General features: G+C 37.1%; 1 protein-coding gene across 9 annotated transcripts in view; it reads right to left on the bottom strand.

Moving 5' to 3' along the window:
* The window catches only part of fam13a (family with sequence similarity 13 member A), a 57,750-nt gene that overhangs the window by 30,379 nt on the left and 12,071 nt on the right, over positions 1–15,300 (bottom strand). For 7 of the 9 annotated variants that reach the window (XM_052126268.1, XM_052126273.1, XM_052126269.1 and 4 more), the window contains exons 4-8: positions 13,987–14,134; positions 11,503–11,589; positions 9,482–9,574; positions 4,779–4,871; positions 3,773–3,987 (exon numbers count right to left, since the gene is read on the bottom strand). In XM_052126268.1, the coding sequence (XP_051982228.1) occupies positions 3,773–3,987; positions 4,779–4,871; positions 9,482–9,574; positions 11,503–11,589; positions 13,987–14,134 (636 nt within the window). Of the gene's footprint in view, positions 1–3,772; positions 3,988–4,778; positions 4,872–9,481; positions 9,575–11,496; positions 11,590–13,986; positions 14,135–15,300 lie in introns of all 9 variants that reach the window. The other 2 variants (XM_052126270.1, XM_052126275.1) reach the window with 2 other exon arrangements.

The raw sequence follows: 15,300 nt of genomic DNA, 5'->3' as shown, positions 1-15,300 counted from the left end.
TATCTGAGCCGTTTTACAGGGAGGAGTACATGAGTGCATTATCGGGTCATCCCTAAAAATAAATAAATAAAGAATAAATAATCAGAGCATTATAATAATAATAATTATTATTATATTTTTGTATAATAATAATAATATATGTAGTATATTATGTTACAAATTATATATACAGTGAGGAAAATAAGTATTTGAACACCCTGCTATTTTGCAAGTTCTCCCACTTAGAAATCATGGAGGGGTCTGAAATTGTCATCGTAGGTGCATGTCCACTGTGAGAGACATAATCTAAAAAAAAATCCAGAAATCACAATGTATGATTTTTTAACTATTTATTTGCATGATACAGCTGCAAATAAGTATTTGAACACCTGTCTATCAGCTAGAATTCTGACCCTCAAAGACCTGTTAGTCTGCCTTTAAAATGTCCACCTCCACTCCATTTATTATCCTAAATTAGATGCACCTGTTTGAGGTCGTTAGCTGCATAAAGACACCTGTCCACCCCATACAATCAGTAAGAATCCAACTACTAACATGGCCAAGACCAAAGAGCTGTCCAAAGACACTAGAGACAAAATTGTACACCTCCACAAGGCTGGAAAGGGCTACGGGAAATTGCCAAGCAGCTTGGTGAAAAAAGGTCCACTGTTGGAGCAATCATTAGAAAATGGAAGAAGCTAAACATGACTGTCAATCTCCCTCGGACTGGGGCCCCATGCAAGATCTCACCTCGTGGGGTCTCAATGATCCTAAGAAAGGTGAGAAATCAGCCCAGAACTACACGGGAGGAGCTGGTCAATGACCTGAAAAGAGCTGGGACCACCGCTTCCAAGGTTACTGTTGGTAATACACTAAGACGCCATGGTTTGAAATCATGCATGGCACGGAAGGTTCCCCTGCTTAAACCAGCACATGTCAAGGCCCGCCTTAAGTTTGCCAATGACCATTTGGATGATCCAGAGGAGTCATGGGAGAAAGTCATGTGGTCAGATGAGACCAAAATAGAACTTTTTGGTCATAATTCCACTAACCGTGTTTGGAGGTAGAAGAATGATGAGTACCATCCCAAGAACACCATCCCTACTGTGAAGCATGGGGGTGGTAGCATCATGCTTTGGGGGTGTTTTTCTGCACATGGGACAGGGCTGACTGCACTGTATTAAGGAGAGGATGACCGGGCCATGTATTACGAGATTTTGGGGAACAACCTCCTTCCCTCAGTTAGAGCATTGAAGATGGGTCAAGGCTGGATCTTCCAACATGACAATGACCAAGCACACAGCCAGGATAACCAAGGAATGGCTCTGTAAGAAGCATATCAAGGTTCTGGCATGGCCTAGCCAGTCTCCAGACCTAAACCCAATAGAGAATCTTTGGAGGGAGCTCAAACTCCGTGTTTCTCAGCGACAGCCCAGAAACCTTATTGATCTAGAGAAGATCTGTGTGGAGGAGTGGGCCAAAATCCCTCCTGCAGTGTGTGCAAACGCTTGACCTCTGTAATTGCAAACAAAGGCTACTGTACCAAATATTAACATTGATTTTCTCAGGTGTTCAAATACTTATTTGCAGCTGTATCATACAAATAAATAGTTAAAAAATCATACATTGTGATTTCTGGATTTTTTTTTAGATTATGTCTCTCACAGTGGACATGCACCTACGATGACAATTTCAGACCCTCCATGATTTCTAAGTGGGAGAACTTGCAAAATAGCAGGGTGTTCAAATACTTATTTTCTTCACTGTATATATATATATATATATATATATATATATATATATATATACTGTATAATGTGAATAATAATATTAAAACATTACCACAATTCAATCCATTGCCAAAATTCATTATAGACTTTTTCCTTACGAATATTTCTCCAGCCATATAAAAGTGCTACATTTCAAAACAATCAACCCACGAAATGGTTGACTTTCAAGTCTGACAAGGCAGAAAAGCAGTTACAATATGAGGTGGAATAATGAAGAAAATCTGTCAAGGAGATAAATTAATTTAGTTAGTTAAATTAATTTGGACAATAGTTTATTTGTGTAACAGTTACCCCAGACAGGGTTACATAAGCAGGTATACACTAACAAATCAATTGTTCTTATTGACATACCTACATATCTGTGTAAACAAAACTCTATTTTAGGCGAGTTTTCAAACAGGTTTTACCTGTCCAAGGAACAAACTTAAAAAGATGAAGGTGCATTTTGATTATTCACTGTTCGATTATCCACATATCCCTATTGCGAAATTAATGCTATCATTGCAACTACTTTTCCAGACTCTGAGAATAAGTTTACCCAATGCTTGAGCTTTACAGATATGAACAACAATTAAAGAGTGTTACCTGTCAACAGCTGATCATTTATTGTTGTTCATGGATATTTCTTTACTATTCAGCTGACCCAACCATAAATAGATGAGATTTTAAGCATGATTTAGATTAGCAAGCCTACATTTTTAAAGTGACTTTGCTAAAGCAGTCCTGAACTAACATTACCCCTACAGGTCCCATACAGTTTTTGTTAAATGATCAGAGAACCTGAGCTAGGCATTAGCTTCCTATTTTCTATCAGTTTACAACACATATTTAAAGAGCCCTGAAGGGCAAGGGTCAAAAATGAAGAAAAATAAAAAGGTCATAAAATCCTAAATTAATATATTTGCAAACATACAATAGATACACTTTAACAAACTGATAAGAGGGCAATTTGAGAATCGGTAGTTGCATTTTTACACATGGTAACTCATTATTTTGGGATGCTTCCTAGTTTGAATCAGCCTTAATATTTTACCTTACCTTAATAAATCCACCCGCTCTATCTCTATGAACAGGAAATAAGAAAAGTTGGCTAACACTTAAGGTGGTAGTAAAAAAAAAAAAAAAACATACAGTGAATGCACAGTGGCAGCTTAGATAAGCATTTAAGTGTTTTTAATGTTGTGAAAGGCTGAGCATTTGTCACTATCACCAAAGCGCAGAAAGAGACATTTTGTCTGCAAACGCTTTTCATATGTAGTTCAAAGATGTGCTTGATGCTGACATTGAAGCCCTGACGCGAATCATGAATGCAGCTTCACGATTGCTGTAACAAAGTGGATAGCCACAGTCTACAAGGCATATTAATATTGTGGAGTATTTGAGTTTAAGAGATATACTGCACATTGCAATGCATATGCAACCTATGTGGGGACTATTTCTTTTAATTAGTCAAACTCCCACTTAGACTTTGGGAAACTTTTAATGTTACTTGAATTGGTGCTATATTGTGGAAGGCTTTGTTTGGAAATTTAAAAAATATATATTATTTTGTTACATATTGTTTTGTTTTCTTAAGTAGGAAATAAATGCATTTTGACAGGAAAAGAAGTATATTTGGTCAAATTTCTGCACTTTCAAAGTCTGTGATTAATCACGATTAACTACGAAAAATTATGCGAGTAATCGCAATGAAATTTTTTAATCGATGGACAGCACACATTTTCTGACTACATTTTTTTTACAGATATGAACTTCATTAAACTTTAAATTAGTATGCTCGTTTAATGCTCTTGACGAGAGATGCTTAAAAAATAGTGAGACGAAATACAACTGCCAAAGACGCCCATCAGTCTCATTTGCATATAGACAGACCAACAATTAAGAAAAAAACTAAAATTGACCATCGGTCAAAATTACCAAGTGCGCATCCCTAATATCAAGACAAAATGTGAAAATGTGTCTTTGGTCCAAATGCAGTAAACGTACAAGTGGTGCACACTGACCTGTTGAAGGTGTTTGTAGACATGGTGGTTAAGAGATGAGGTGTCAGGTTCATGCAGTCAGAACTGGGGCTGAAGCTTCTGTCTGGAGGAGATAGAGAAAATGGGGCTCTGGAACCGGAGCTTCTGTCTGAAAGAAACGGCCTGGATTGAGGAACCCCAGACGGAGTTGGTTGAGGAACAGATCTTGACGCCACCTCATTCTTTACCTTCTTCACCTGAAAAATACAAGACCAACATGTAAGGGAGAAAAAAAAGAGAAACAAAGATAGAGATTAAAATGTAAAATGAATTCCAGGTGGAAGCTTAACTAAAGGAAACACCCTAAGAAAATCCAGACTGACATGAAGCACGATAACGAGCAAATTTTGGTTATAAAAACACTTCACGTTTGTCTTACCTTGCTAACTGATAAGGGCTGTACATCCCGAAAACCAGTTGAATAAGTGGAATAGGTATAAAATCTCACCCGAACAAGAGCCAGATCAAATTCAGCTTGACTCATTCCCTCTTTACGGTGCAGAATGCAAAAGCGCAATGCAAATTGAATAATACCTTGGTAGGACTGGTGAACACAACTTTAACTATACCAAACCTAACAATACTGAACAATACAAACCAACATTACACAGTAAAGAGAACGAGACATCTAAATTTAACATGGACGAACTGACGTAACAAAATAACTAAGAAAGCACTACATTGATCTACACCCACTCAGTCCTACGTGCAAACACAAATGCTGAAGAGTAAAATATTGATCACAGCTGCTGTAGGGCCCAATTAACGTTATGTAACTGAATGGAATTGGGACATCGATGTGTTAATGTGTTAATGATGCAAACACCACAGGAAAATCATTGTTTCTTTGAGTTTAACACATTAAACTCTTTAGAGTGATTGATTAAAGTGGAGTCGAAGCGCTAACGTCACACAACGGAAACTATGATGTTTTAGGGTTCTTATGGATCTCAGGCCTTTTGCTTAAAGCATAACTAGAAAATCGTACCTTCTTTTTTCTTGGCGTGGTTGAAGGGTTATCTGGACTTGAATCGCTTTCTCTTAAAGGTTCTGTATCTTTAACTGGAGTACAATGAGTGACCTGTTAAAAAAAAGCTATAGTGATCAGTCAACAATATATACATCGTAAATAAGCCATACATTCTTTTATACAGTGAACCGGAAAATTGATTTTGAAGAACTTCTCTATACTTTAGATTTTGGAGATGTTGGACCTAAAACCAAGTGCACACTACATGACTGTGCGTCCCCAACTGAGGCTCTGTGTACACCTGGTATTAAGATGCATTTTCGATCCGATCATAAGTGTAACCACTTGTGTTCAGATTTCGAGAGGAGAGTCTCTGATTTAACGAGGACATACATCAATCATTAGGTCTGTGCATTACTGATTGATAATAAAGCATAAAAAGGTCAAAGAAAAAGTGCTAAAAACTGGCGCACAGTTTCTCTGAATTATTTGCAAGCATTATGAGTTATTTTAGTGGAATATATATTAGCTGAGATACTAATGTGTTTGCTTCTCGTATCGGTGTCCCTGCATGTTGATTTCAGACACACTGAAGAATTTTGTGAAGGTCTTGTGCATGTTCATGCATTCGCCAATCGGACGGTTATTTGTCTTTAAATCAGCACGTAACGGGCATAGCTTAAACTCTTGTTTTAATGTGTTTGAAGTGGACAAATCTCAAAACAGTTTGAAACCCTTAAGCATCATCCCATTTCAAATGTACTGCCCAAAATGCAAATTAATTCACAAACTTGTGCAGTTTATTTGTGATAACATGTAAAGACCATGTCTTCCTTATCATCTCCATTAAGCTTGTATAAGTCGCATTGAATTTATCTTATTTTCAAGATTCTTAGGGTCTATTGGGACTGGATGCATTCTTCTGCTAAAAAGCTTGACCCAGTGCAAAGAATGGAAAAGAATGGCGGAGCAGACTTAATTTATTTGTAAGATTTACAGATTTTAATTTCAGATTTTTTTTTTTATCAAATTGAATGGAGAAATCTTTAACAAAAAAATAAACAAACAAACAAACAAACAAAAAAAAAAAAATATATATATATACAGTATATACACTGGGGGCTAAAAGTTTGGAATAATGTACAGATTTTGCTGTTTCGGAAGGAAATTGGTACTTTAATTCACCAAAGTGTCATTCAACTGATCACAAAGTATAGTCAGGACATTACTGATGTAAAAAAACAGCACCATCACTATTTAAAAAATGTCATTTTTTATCAAATCTAAACAGTAGATAGTAGTTTCCAGCAGCCATCACTCCAACACCTTATCATTGAGTAATCATGCTAAATTGCTAATTTGGTACTAGAAAATCACTTGCCATTATATTAAAAACAATTGAAAGCTAAATTAAATTAAGCTTAACATTGTCTTTTTGTTTGTTTTTTAGTTGCCACAGTGTGCAATAGACTGGCATGTCTTAAGGTCAATATTAGGTCAAAAATGGCAAAAAAGAAACATATGTCTCTAGAAACCCATCAGGCAATCAATGTTTTGAGGAATGAATCTATACAATGCTTGAAATTGCCAAAAAACTGAAGATTTCATACAAAGATGTACACTACAGTCTTCAAAGATAAAGAACAACTGACTCTAACAAGGACAGAAAGAGATGTGGAAGATCAGATGTGCAACTAAACAAGAGGATAAGTACATCAGAGTCTCTAGTTTGAGAAATAGACGCCTCACATGTCCTCCGCTTACAGCTTCATTGAATTCTACCCGCTCAACACCAGTTTCATGTACAACAGTAAAGAGAAGACTCAGGAGGACTTATGGGAAAAATTGCAAAAAATTTTTGAGTGGGCAAAAGAATCACAGACATTTGACAACAGATAATTGGAAAAGAGTGTTACGGATCTAAACCCCATTGAGCTTTTGTGGGATCAGCTAGACTGTAAGGTGCGTGAGAAGTGCCCGACAAGTCACATCTATGGCAAGTGCTACAGGAAGTGTGGGGTGAAAGGTCACCTGCGTATCTGGACAAACTGACAGCTAGAATGTCAAGCATCTGCGAAGCTGTCATTGCTGCACGTGGAGGATTTTTTAATGAAAAATCTTTGAAGTATTTTAAGAAGTTCAGCTGAATGCCACTTTGGTCAATAAAAGTACCAATTTCTTTCCATAAGAGCGTTTTCATGTTTTTTGGTGTACTTCTACAACTTTTTACAAAGAATGACATCACTGTGACACCATCATGAGCAACAACTTGCTAAAAATAAATAAATAAGTAAATCTTTTAGCTAAGTTTTAATGGCAGCGAATTAGGTGCTTATCTTTTGCCATGTGGGCCTGTTTTTTATTTTATTTTTTATTTATTTTTTATTATAGGTCTCTGCAGAACAATAATGGGGGTTTTCCAGTCTGTGAGCATTTTCAAACCGGGATGGGCATTTCTAACCTATCCAATGAAAGTAGGGAATCTCAATGGGCTTTTTTTTAAAAAGCCCACTGATTGTGAAAAGCCCATTTTTGTTCTGCAGGCACATAAGTCTACTTTTTTTTAGGGTCAAATGATTTACTTATTTATTTATTCACAGTGACGTAATTTTGTTGTTTATAAAAAGTAGTAGAAGTATGCCACAAATCGTGAAAATGTCTTTATACTTTATTACGATATGAGCAAAAGTGGCCCCAAATTTTTTACATACAGTTTACTTGAAAGATTACAAAACTACACAATTCAATTTTATGTCTCTGAGACCTGCATTTTAACCAAGTTACTACTGTACAAGTAGTTTACCAATATGAGTTTCTCAATTACCAATACTGTTATCCAGAGGGTTGTGTTGCCGATAACCAATATAATGCTGAGATATCTCTGTCCTCACCTCTCACTGATGTTAAGTCTTTCACTAACAGAATAGTACACTTACTCAAGTTAATCAAGTCACTTCTACAAGATTCACCTCATCTTGGATAATCAATCACCTTGACTGAAATGTAAAAAACAACAACAACTAAAACATGATTCCAACCCCTCAGAATGTCAAAGGGTTTTATAGTGGCTGTATTGCTAAACTCCACTGTACCATGGTGGATTCTTATCTTCAGAGTTAACCTTCATGCAGGTAAGTGTTACTCAGCGTATACACTCAAAGAAACATTTGTAAACTCTTTGAACTTTCTAGACTCCCAAGACCAACCCAATGCAAAGTTCAGGTAAGCAAATTAAGTCTATGTAACTCTAAATACGTTTTTACCTTTGCCCTTCTTTAGCAGATGTCAATGATGCGCAATCATGTTTCTGTGACTGTGTGTCAGCTATAGATCATAACCAAAAATTCAATCATAAAACTTTATGATGTGTCAAGTACAAGGAAATTTAACAGGAGACAACAAGTGTCCCACCTAAAAACTATCAATCGATGAAACAAGACAATAAATAAAGAACTTGCTAAATATTTTAGTTAATTCGTCTTTTCTCCTTTCATTAAAAATCTATCAAACTATCGCCCGAACATCAAATGTCAACAGATGTCCCGTGTATAAAGTTCTGTTTGTTTATGTTGCTTTTTCCAAAACGGTAATCCGAGTCACCCATTTCGGCCAGCGCTACGTGGTAAGCTGAATGATTTCATTGACCCCTGATGTAATTGGACACGTCTCCCCTGTAGGAAGTGGTCTTATTTTTCATGAAAGTCACATCATGCCTTTTTTTCCATCAGCAAATCTCAGCCTGTTTACGACATAAGTTTGCCGATAAGGCCTGTGGGAGAACGGTCTAATCTGGCCAAACTCGGTTTGATCAGCACCACATGCCTATGTAAACAGAGGACTTTCATTAGTTTTGCATTTCAAAGCTCACACGAAAACACTGCATAAGCTGGTATGTGTTAAGATCCTCCTCGGCTGAAGTATTTCAGGAAGTTGGAAGATGGGGAAATATTAAAGATTTATAAGCGAGATGATTCTGGCAGTCACTATGAGGATCTTAATTCTGGTCAAGGGATAAAAGATTGATGAAAAATAGATCAGGTCCTTAGAGAAGTCAAAATTAAATATACTGTGATCATTTTGCTGAGTTATACTCTTGAACAACAACATGTGCTCAGTTCTGTCCAGGAACGTGCTGTAATTATGTTGTCATTTTTATTGAGGCTGTAATTTATTTAACTGATGTGTAACTTATGAATGGGAACTGTAATATTCAGTATTTCCAGAAGGGATATTTAAGTATTATATGAACTAGCTGTTACAATTCTGCTGTCGGCTTTGAGGAAAATGAATGACTAGCAAAATCTAAATTATCAAGATCTTTTTTTATATTTGCCTATTTGTCTAAAAAGATACTAACACATACAGTACTGTGCTTAGGCATGTTAGATATTTCACAAAAACATTTGTCTTAAGGCAGTCGTTTTAAATCTTCTGCTTTAGTGTGTCAATAGGATATATAGATTTTACATTTCCGAACATTACTTTTGCAAAAAGAATAATAGAAGTAGAATAGAAGTGCTGTTTTAAATGGCATAGGGTGGTCACACCAAATATTGATTTAGTTTATGTTTACTGCACTTTGTATAAAGATAATTGATAAATGAAAACTATTCATGGCATTATTTTTGGAAAACATTCTCACTATACAACATTCTTCACAACTGCTTAAAGCCTTTTATAGAAACAAAATACTGAATATAGCTATTGTTGAAAAAACCTACCTTCTTTTTTCTTGCCTTGGTTTTAGGTTTATCTGGACTTGACTCTCTTTCTCTCGGAGAGTCTGTATTTTCAACTGGAGTGCATTGAGTGACCTGACAAAACAGCGAGTGATGAGTCAAATATCTTTACATTGTTGACAATCTATACATTTAAAGTTTCAACAGAATGAAGCCATTTCAAAAACATTAAACATGACATAGTAGCAGAAAAACCTATACATTTGTTTGCTTAAGGTAACATTTAAAACAAGCACCTCCATTGAAGTTTTTTCAATCTACAGAAACAATATTATTGTTATAGAAACATCATGCCAGTCATTTAAGAGGGTCACAAGTCATGCTGATTCATAGAGAGAACATACATAAACATGAGACCAAACCTGTCTCCTGCAGACATCTAAACACTGGGCTGTATGCTTCTGAGCACGTACGCATGATCAACATTTTTTCATTATTAAATTCATTAAACTAAACAAGCTTAACTGATTATGTGACCATCCTTTGACAATTCTGAAAGACAATTCAGAAAACCAGGGAAAACTTGTGCTATTTTTGACCAACAATTCAAGTTGCCTATTTGCGCAATTCTTTAAGGGAAAATAAACTATTTTGCAGATTTGCAAGCAAATCTTCCAAAATAAATGTGATTAAACTACTTTGAATGTCTTTTGATTTAGCAATTCTTTTTTAAATCTGCAGTTGGAACAAGCTACTGTAGATCTATTCTTCATCTTTCACTTCATGTTTTCATAAGTGCATGAGCAAACACACCCTGTAGTCCACAATAATACCTTTTGTGTTATCCTCAGGGGTGTAACTTTAAAACCCATCGGAAAGACAAATACATCACAAACCGGGACCTTTAACCAGAATTTAGGAAACAAAAATCTGATCTTAAGTCAGCATGAAGCTTTCATTGTGATCCCGGACGAGCCCCCAATTTTTGATACAGCCCTATCTACAGTGGGCCTAATAATGTATTGTTTCAATCATATGTATTTACTAACAGGTGCAACTCCTGTCCTGTTTATACAACATCTTACAAAGCAGCTCAAATACTGTCTGTCCTAATGAAAAAGCAAAGTCAAGTCCCTTTTCTATTCTTGCGATAGCCGTGAATCATGCCTGTAACCAGAGTGAAATTGATTAAAGTAAATATCAAAGGTGGAGGATTCCATAACACCAGAATGTGTCATTACAACTGACCCAATTTGTTTTTTAAATAAACGAGTACAATCAAGGTGTGAATTAATTCTTCAAATCTTAATTAGCCAACCAAGTGTAGAGCACAGCATTCCCATGGAAGACTGGATTTAAAACCTTTTGATGACATAAAGTTATTTCTCCGTCTTTGTGAGTTACCGTAACCCCACCTGAACCAAACTCAAACTCTAAATGTGATTGTGAGTCACTTCCGTTTAAGAATGCGGATATCATTCTTGTTTATAACGAAATTGTGTGTGAACATAACAATATTTAACACTCTAAAACAGGTTGAATTGAGGAAGGAGCCCTTGGGCTGGAGAAAGTCTTGTGAGTCGCATCCAACATTTATATATTGTGATTGGGGGGGGGGGTTTGGAGTCCCAGAGAAACCCTACCCCTAACCCTACCTTTAAACCTACCGTTATCTTAACTCTACCCCTAAACCAACACTCTCATAAGACCTTGTCAGCTCGAGGGTTCCCTTCTGGACACGACCGCTAAGACACGACTCACAGTCGTATACTTCTACTGTGTGAATGTAGCCTTGCTGTAATTATTGCATTTAAAAAATAGGATTTGATTGACTTAAGACCTGCATCATTTGGATAAAACTGAAAGCCGACTCTTGTGTCCTGTACCTAACACCTCAGGGAGAGTAGTGTTGTTGGATTGTTGGTGTTCCTGAAGTGCTATGTCACTGGAATTAGTCCTGGTTCACTGCTTCAACTGAGAGTGCATATGACTGTAAAAACATGCCCCCACTGACTCTGTGTACAGTAGCAGGTCGACTATAGAGAAAACACACTCACCCCTACCTTTATCTTCTTGAGATCTGGAGTGTGTGCATTTGGAACAGGGGGGTATGGTGACATCGCTGTGTTTTCTGTGTTTGTGTTGGCCTCCTGGGAACAGAACAATATGCTCAGCTATTTCATACAAGATCACCTGACCACAACAAAGCTTGTCACTCCTTAAGACATCACAGAAGACACTATCATGTGGCTATTGAAACTCAAGAGAAAAGAGTATAGCAACCCTTGTTGATTGTGACGTTTGAGAGATAACATGATGACATCTTTAAGGTTTTGATAGGTTTGTGCAAACAGCAACATAACAAGGTCAGGGAGTCACGTTGGCTCTGCAGTTGACCATTAGGCTGAAGCAGAAGAGAGGCATATTTTGGAGAGTTAAGGATTGCCATACTTTTCCTGAAGAGAAGTGTTCAATACATTGTGTGATTTCTTAGTAGGCATTCAAATTATTTTCTAGGCAATGTCTACACTAAAGGCTAACAGGCTTAGTTTTCCAGAAATTATCCCGAAATGACTGACAGTTTTGTTCTGCTTAACAAAACACTCAAGCCGACTCCAAACAACTCGATTTTGGCAGGGGGTGTCAAACTTTACGACTGTTTTGCAGAGATCTAGTACTCTTGAGTTGGAGGAATGGCAGGCTTGCAGATTTATTATAGTTGAGGAGTGACAGACATACTGACTCTGTCATACTGACATACTAGAGCTCTGTGAAATTTAGGATGCAATTCATGGAGTAACTTTACCTTGTGAATGTGTAGGATTGTCACCTAAGGCTTGCTGTAGAACGTGTATGTGCATATGCAGCTTTCAGTAAGTATAGGATTTATGTCCAACAAAAAAAAGACAGTTCTGCCGCAACTTTCTGTCTTTATTAAGGCCCAGATATACTCAATCTTTTAGGAACAATTCTTACCAGCTGCTAAACACCTTACTACCATTGGTCCTCGTCATCGTTAGGTGTGACCGGAAGCGATTGCCTATCTTGAGGCCGACAGCTAATTTTGTTTTTGTTATTCAGTCATTCAAAATCAGTCAACATGAACACGTCACAACATAAATGTAATGACATAAATCAACTTAAACTAACGTATACACACAGACACACACACACACACACACACAGTGACCTTGTGTGTGTGTGTGTGTGTGTGTGTGTGTGTGTGTGTGTGTGTGTGTGTGTGTGTGTCTCTCTCTCTCTCTCTCGAACTGGCGCCTCTGGCTCGTCTTTATCCCCCACCCGGCTGATTAGGCCAATTCAGCGCCGGGCGTGCTTCCTCACAGCCCGTCCACGCCCTCCTCCTCGTCACAACCATGTCATGCGATTTTGTTTTGTTGAATTAGTCTACAAAGGTAAAACCATGATCATTCTTTTGTCTTTATTCTGCACATTTACACTTTTAATACGCTTATCTTTGCAGTAGTATCAGTGTTATCATAAATTACAATAACAGCGTGTGGCCGGTGCATATTATAGGAGCGTAATAGCGGGCTAGCACATTAGCGTCAAGAATTCACAATGTAAACATGACAAATTAAACATTTTCTACTGCATATATATTACTTTAAATCATCATCAGCTTCTTTTACTGACCTCATGTGAATTCTACTCATAAACTCATTGATAATACATTTAATGTCACATTAGTTTAGGATTTATTGAGCGTCCTAATATTTAAATCGTACTTCTAAATGCCTCCGACAACGGTGTGGTGGTGTCTGAATTTTCAGGAACAGTATACCGTTGCTTGGCTGTGTAGAAGTTCTTTTTACCCCTAAATGAAGAACAAAGAAGAACTTCTGTGAAGTATATCGGGGCCTTTAGTCATTTTAGAGTAGAGGAACCCCAGTAAAAACGCTTGGTAAGAGAATCACTAGTGTTTGTGATGATATGCGGCTGTGAGTGCGATCGCTGATTGAAGCGTTCCTATCTGCATTGCGTCCTGTCAGTTCTTCATTGAAAGAAGCTCATTGGCGACTTAATGAGATCGCACAAGCCTGGTTCAGAGTCAGAAGGATCTTTTCTAACAAGCTCGATTTGCTTTTCCAGTAGTGGGAGCCATTAACACAGCAGGAAGTCTTGTCGGTCAAAGGATTAAAGATCTCCAGCTGGGAGACACTAATCCATGCTTCATCTCTTTCCTTCTGGCTAGCTATTATGTAAATGAAGCATACACTTGAAAATCGTTGGAAAAATTTACAAGTGTGTTGCCAGCTTAAAGTGTTTAGCCAGTAATATTTCTCCTGTTTGTGCACATCACTGAAAATCTTGACATTTGGGAACTTGGCTACTCAGAGTGTTGATGATTGATTAATGCTAATCGTTGGTGTGATCTGTTTGTAACGTTCTTAATTTACTGTTGTGCAATCCAGCTGGGAGGTTATGTACTCTTTGGCATATTACACAAATGTCAGCTGATAACTGGAGTGCAAGTTCGCAAGGGGTTACTCACAATGATTGCATTAATGTGTAATGTCAAAACTTACTTTGACCATGATGATGTTTGAAGGTTCCTCTTTACTTTGTCTTCTTTCAGCCACAGACTCAAAGAGGGCGCTGTAGTTCTGGATCAGTTTGGCCATAATGTTATTGCAGATATTCTGCTCCTGTATACCATCAAAGCCAGATGACACACTGCGGAGGAAAACAGACAATCCATGTGTGTGGACATGATGCAAACATTGTGCTACAAAATTAAATTAATTTAGATAAAATAACATAAAAAAATGTTATTTAATTAAAGTACTGCAGAGATACTGTCAGGGATCACAGATTGCTAGCCTGACAGCTAGATTTGTGGTTTAATCATTTCTGACAAAGGGAACATGTTGTACAGGGAGACAGGAGAGGTATGTGCCTAAAAGAGGCAACAGTTTTGTCACTTACATCTTACTTAGCTGAGGTTACGCACATCACAGACACACACATGCTGAGGTGCCAGGGATTCCCTGAAACGGAGCGGCTGAAATATAATTAGGGGCTGCATTCTGCATCTGTCAGCTGGACAGATGGAAACCTATTTACAAGTTACTATAACAGGACTAACTTCAAAAATCTTTAAAGGATATTTAGGAAAAGCATCATTATTTACTCAACAACTAACCTGTAAGACTTTCTTTCTTCTGAGGAACACATGATAAGAATTTGAAGAATGTTGATGCTGCTCATTTCCATTCAATGAAAGTCAATGGTGACTGAGGTTATTAGTCTCTAACTTTCGGCCTAACGTCTCCTTTTGTGTTTCAAGGAATAAGGAAAGTCATAGGGGGTTCAGAACAACCATTTTTGGCTCAACTTCACCTTTCATTGATATTATACAGTATATTTACTATATTAAATAATGCTAACCTTAAAATGCGCATACCAACAACCACCCACATCTACATTATTTCTTTCCACTTTTTTGAATAACAGTAGTCGCTATAAAATGGAAAAGAAAAAATATGAAGTAGCACATAGGGGAGTATGTAGGTGTACTTCTAATATGTACAGTGTATCTCTTCATGGAAAAAGTTTCAAAATATTGATGACAATTTTTACAACTCATACATTAAAAAAAAGAAAGGATTAGCTTTGTAAAGAAATTAATACGCAGGCACAATTTGTGATGCTAGTGGCGCAGAAATGATTTACTTCACCTTTACACTCTCCACATTTCGGCTTTAAAGGATAATATATGGTAAACATTTGCTTTAAAGTGTGAGGTTACAGTACACAGGTCAAACTCGCAAGACAAACAGAATCAGTCATTACTGAGAGTGCATGAAAGCTATGCACCAATGCTTTGGGGTTAGTCAGAG

Source organism: Xyrauchen texanus, chromosome 5 (genome assembly GCF_025860055.1).
Source record: "Xyrauchen texanus isolate HMW12.3.18 chromosome 5, RBS_HiC_50CHRs, whole genome shotgun sequence".
NCBI lineage: Eukaryota > Metazoa > Chordata > Actinopteri > Cypriniformes > Catostomidae > Xyrauchen > Xyrauchen texanus.
Note: the sequence above shows the minus strand (reverse complement) of the source record. Positions and strands in the feature narration are given on the sequence as shown.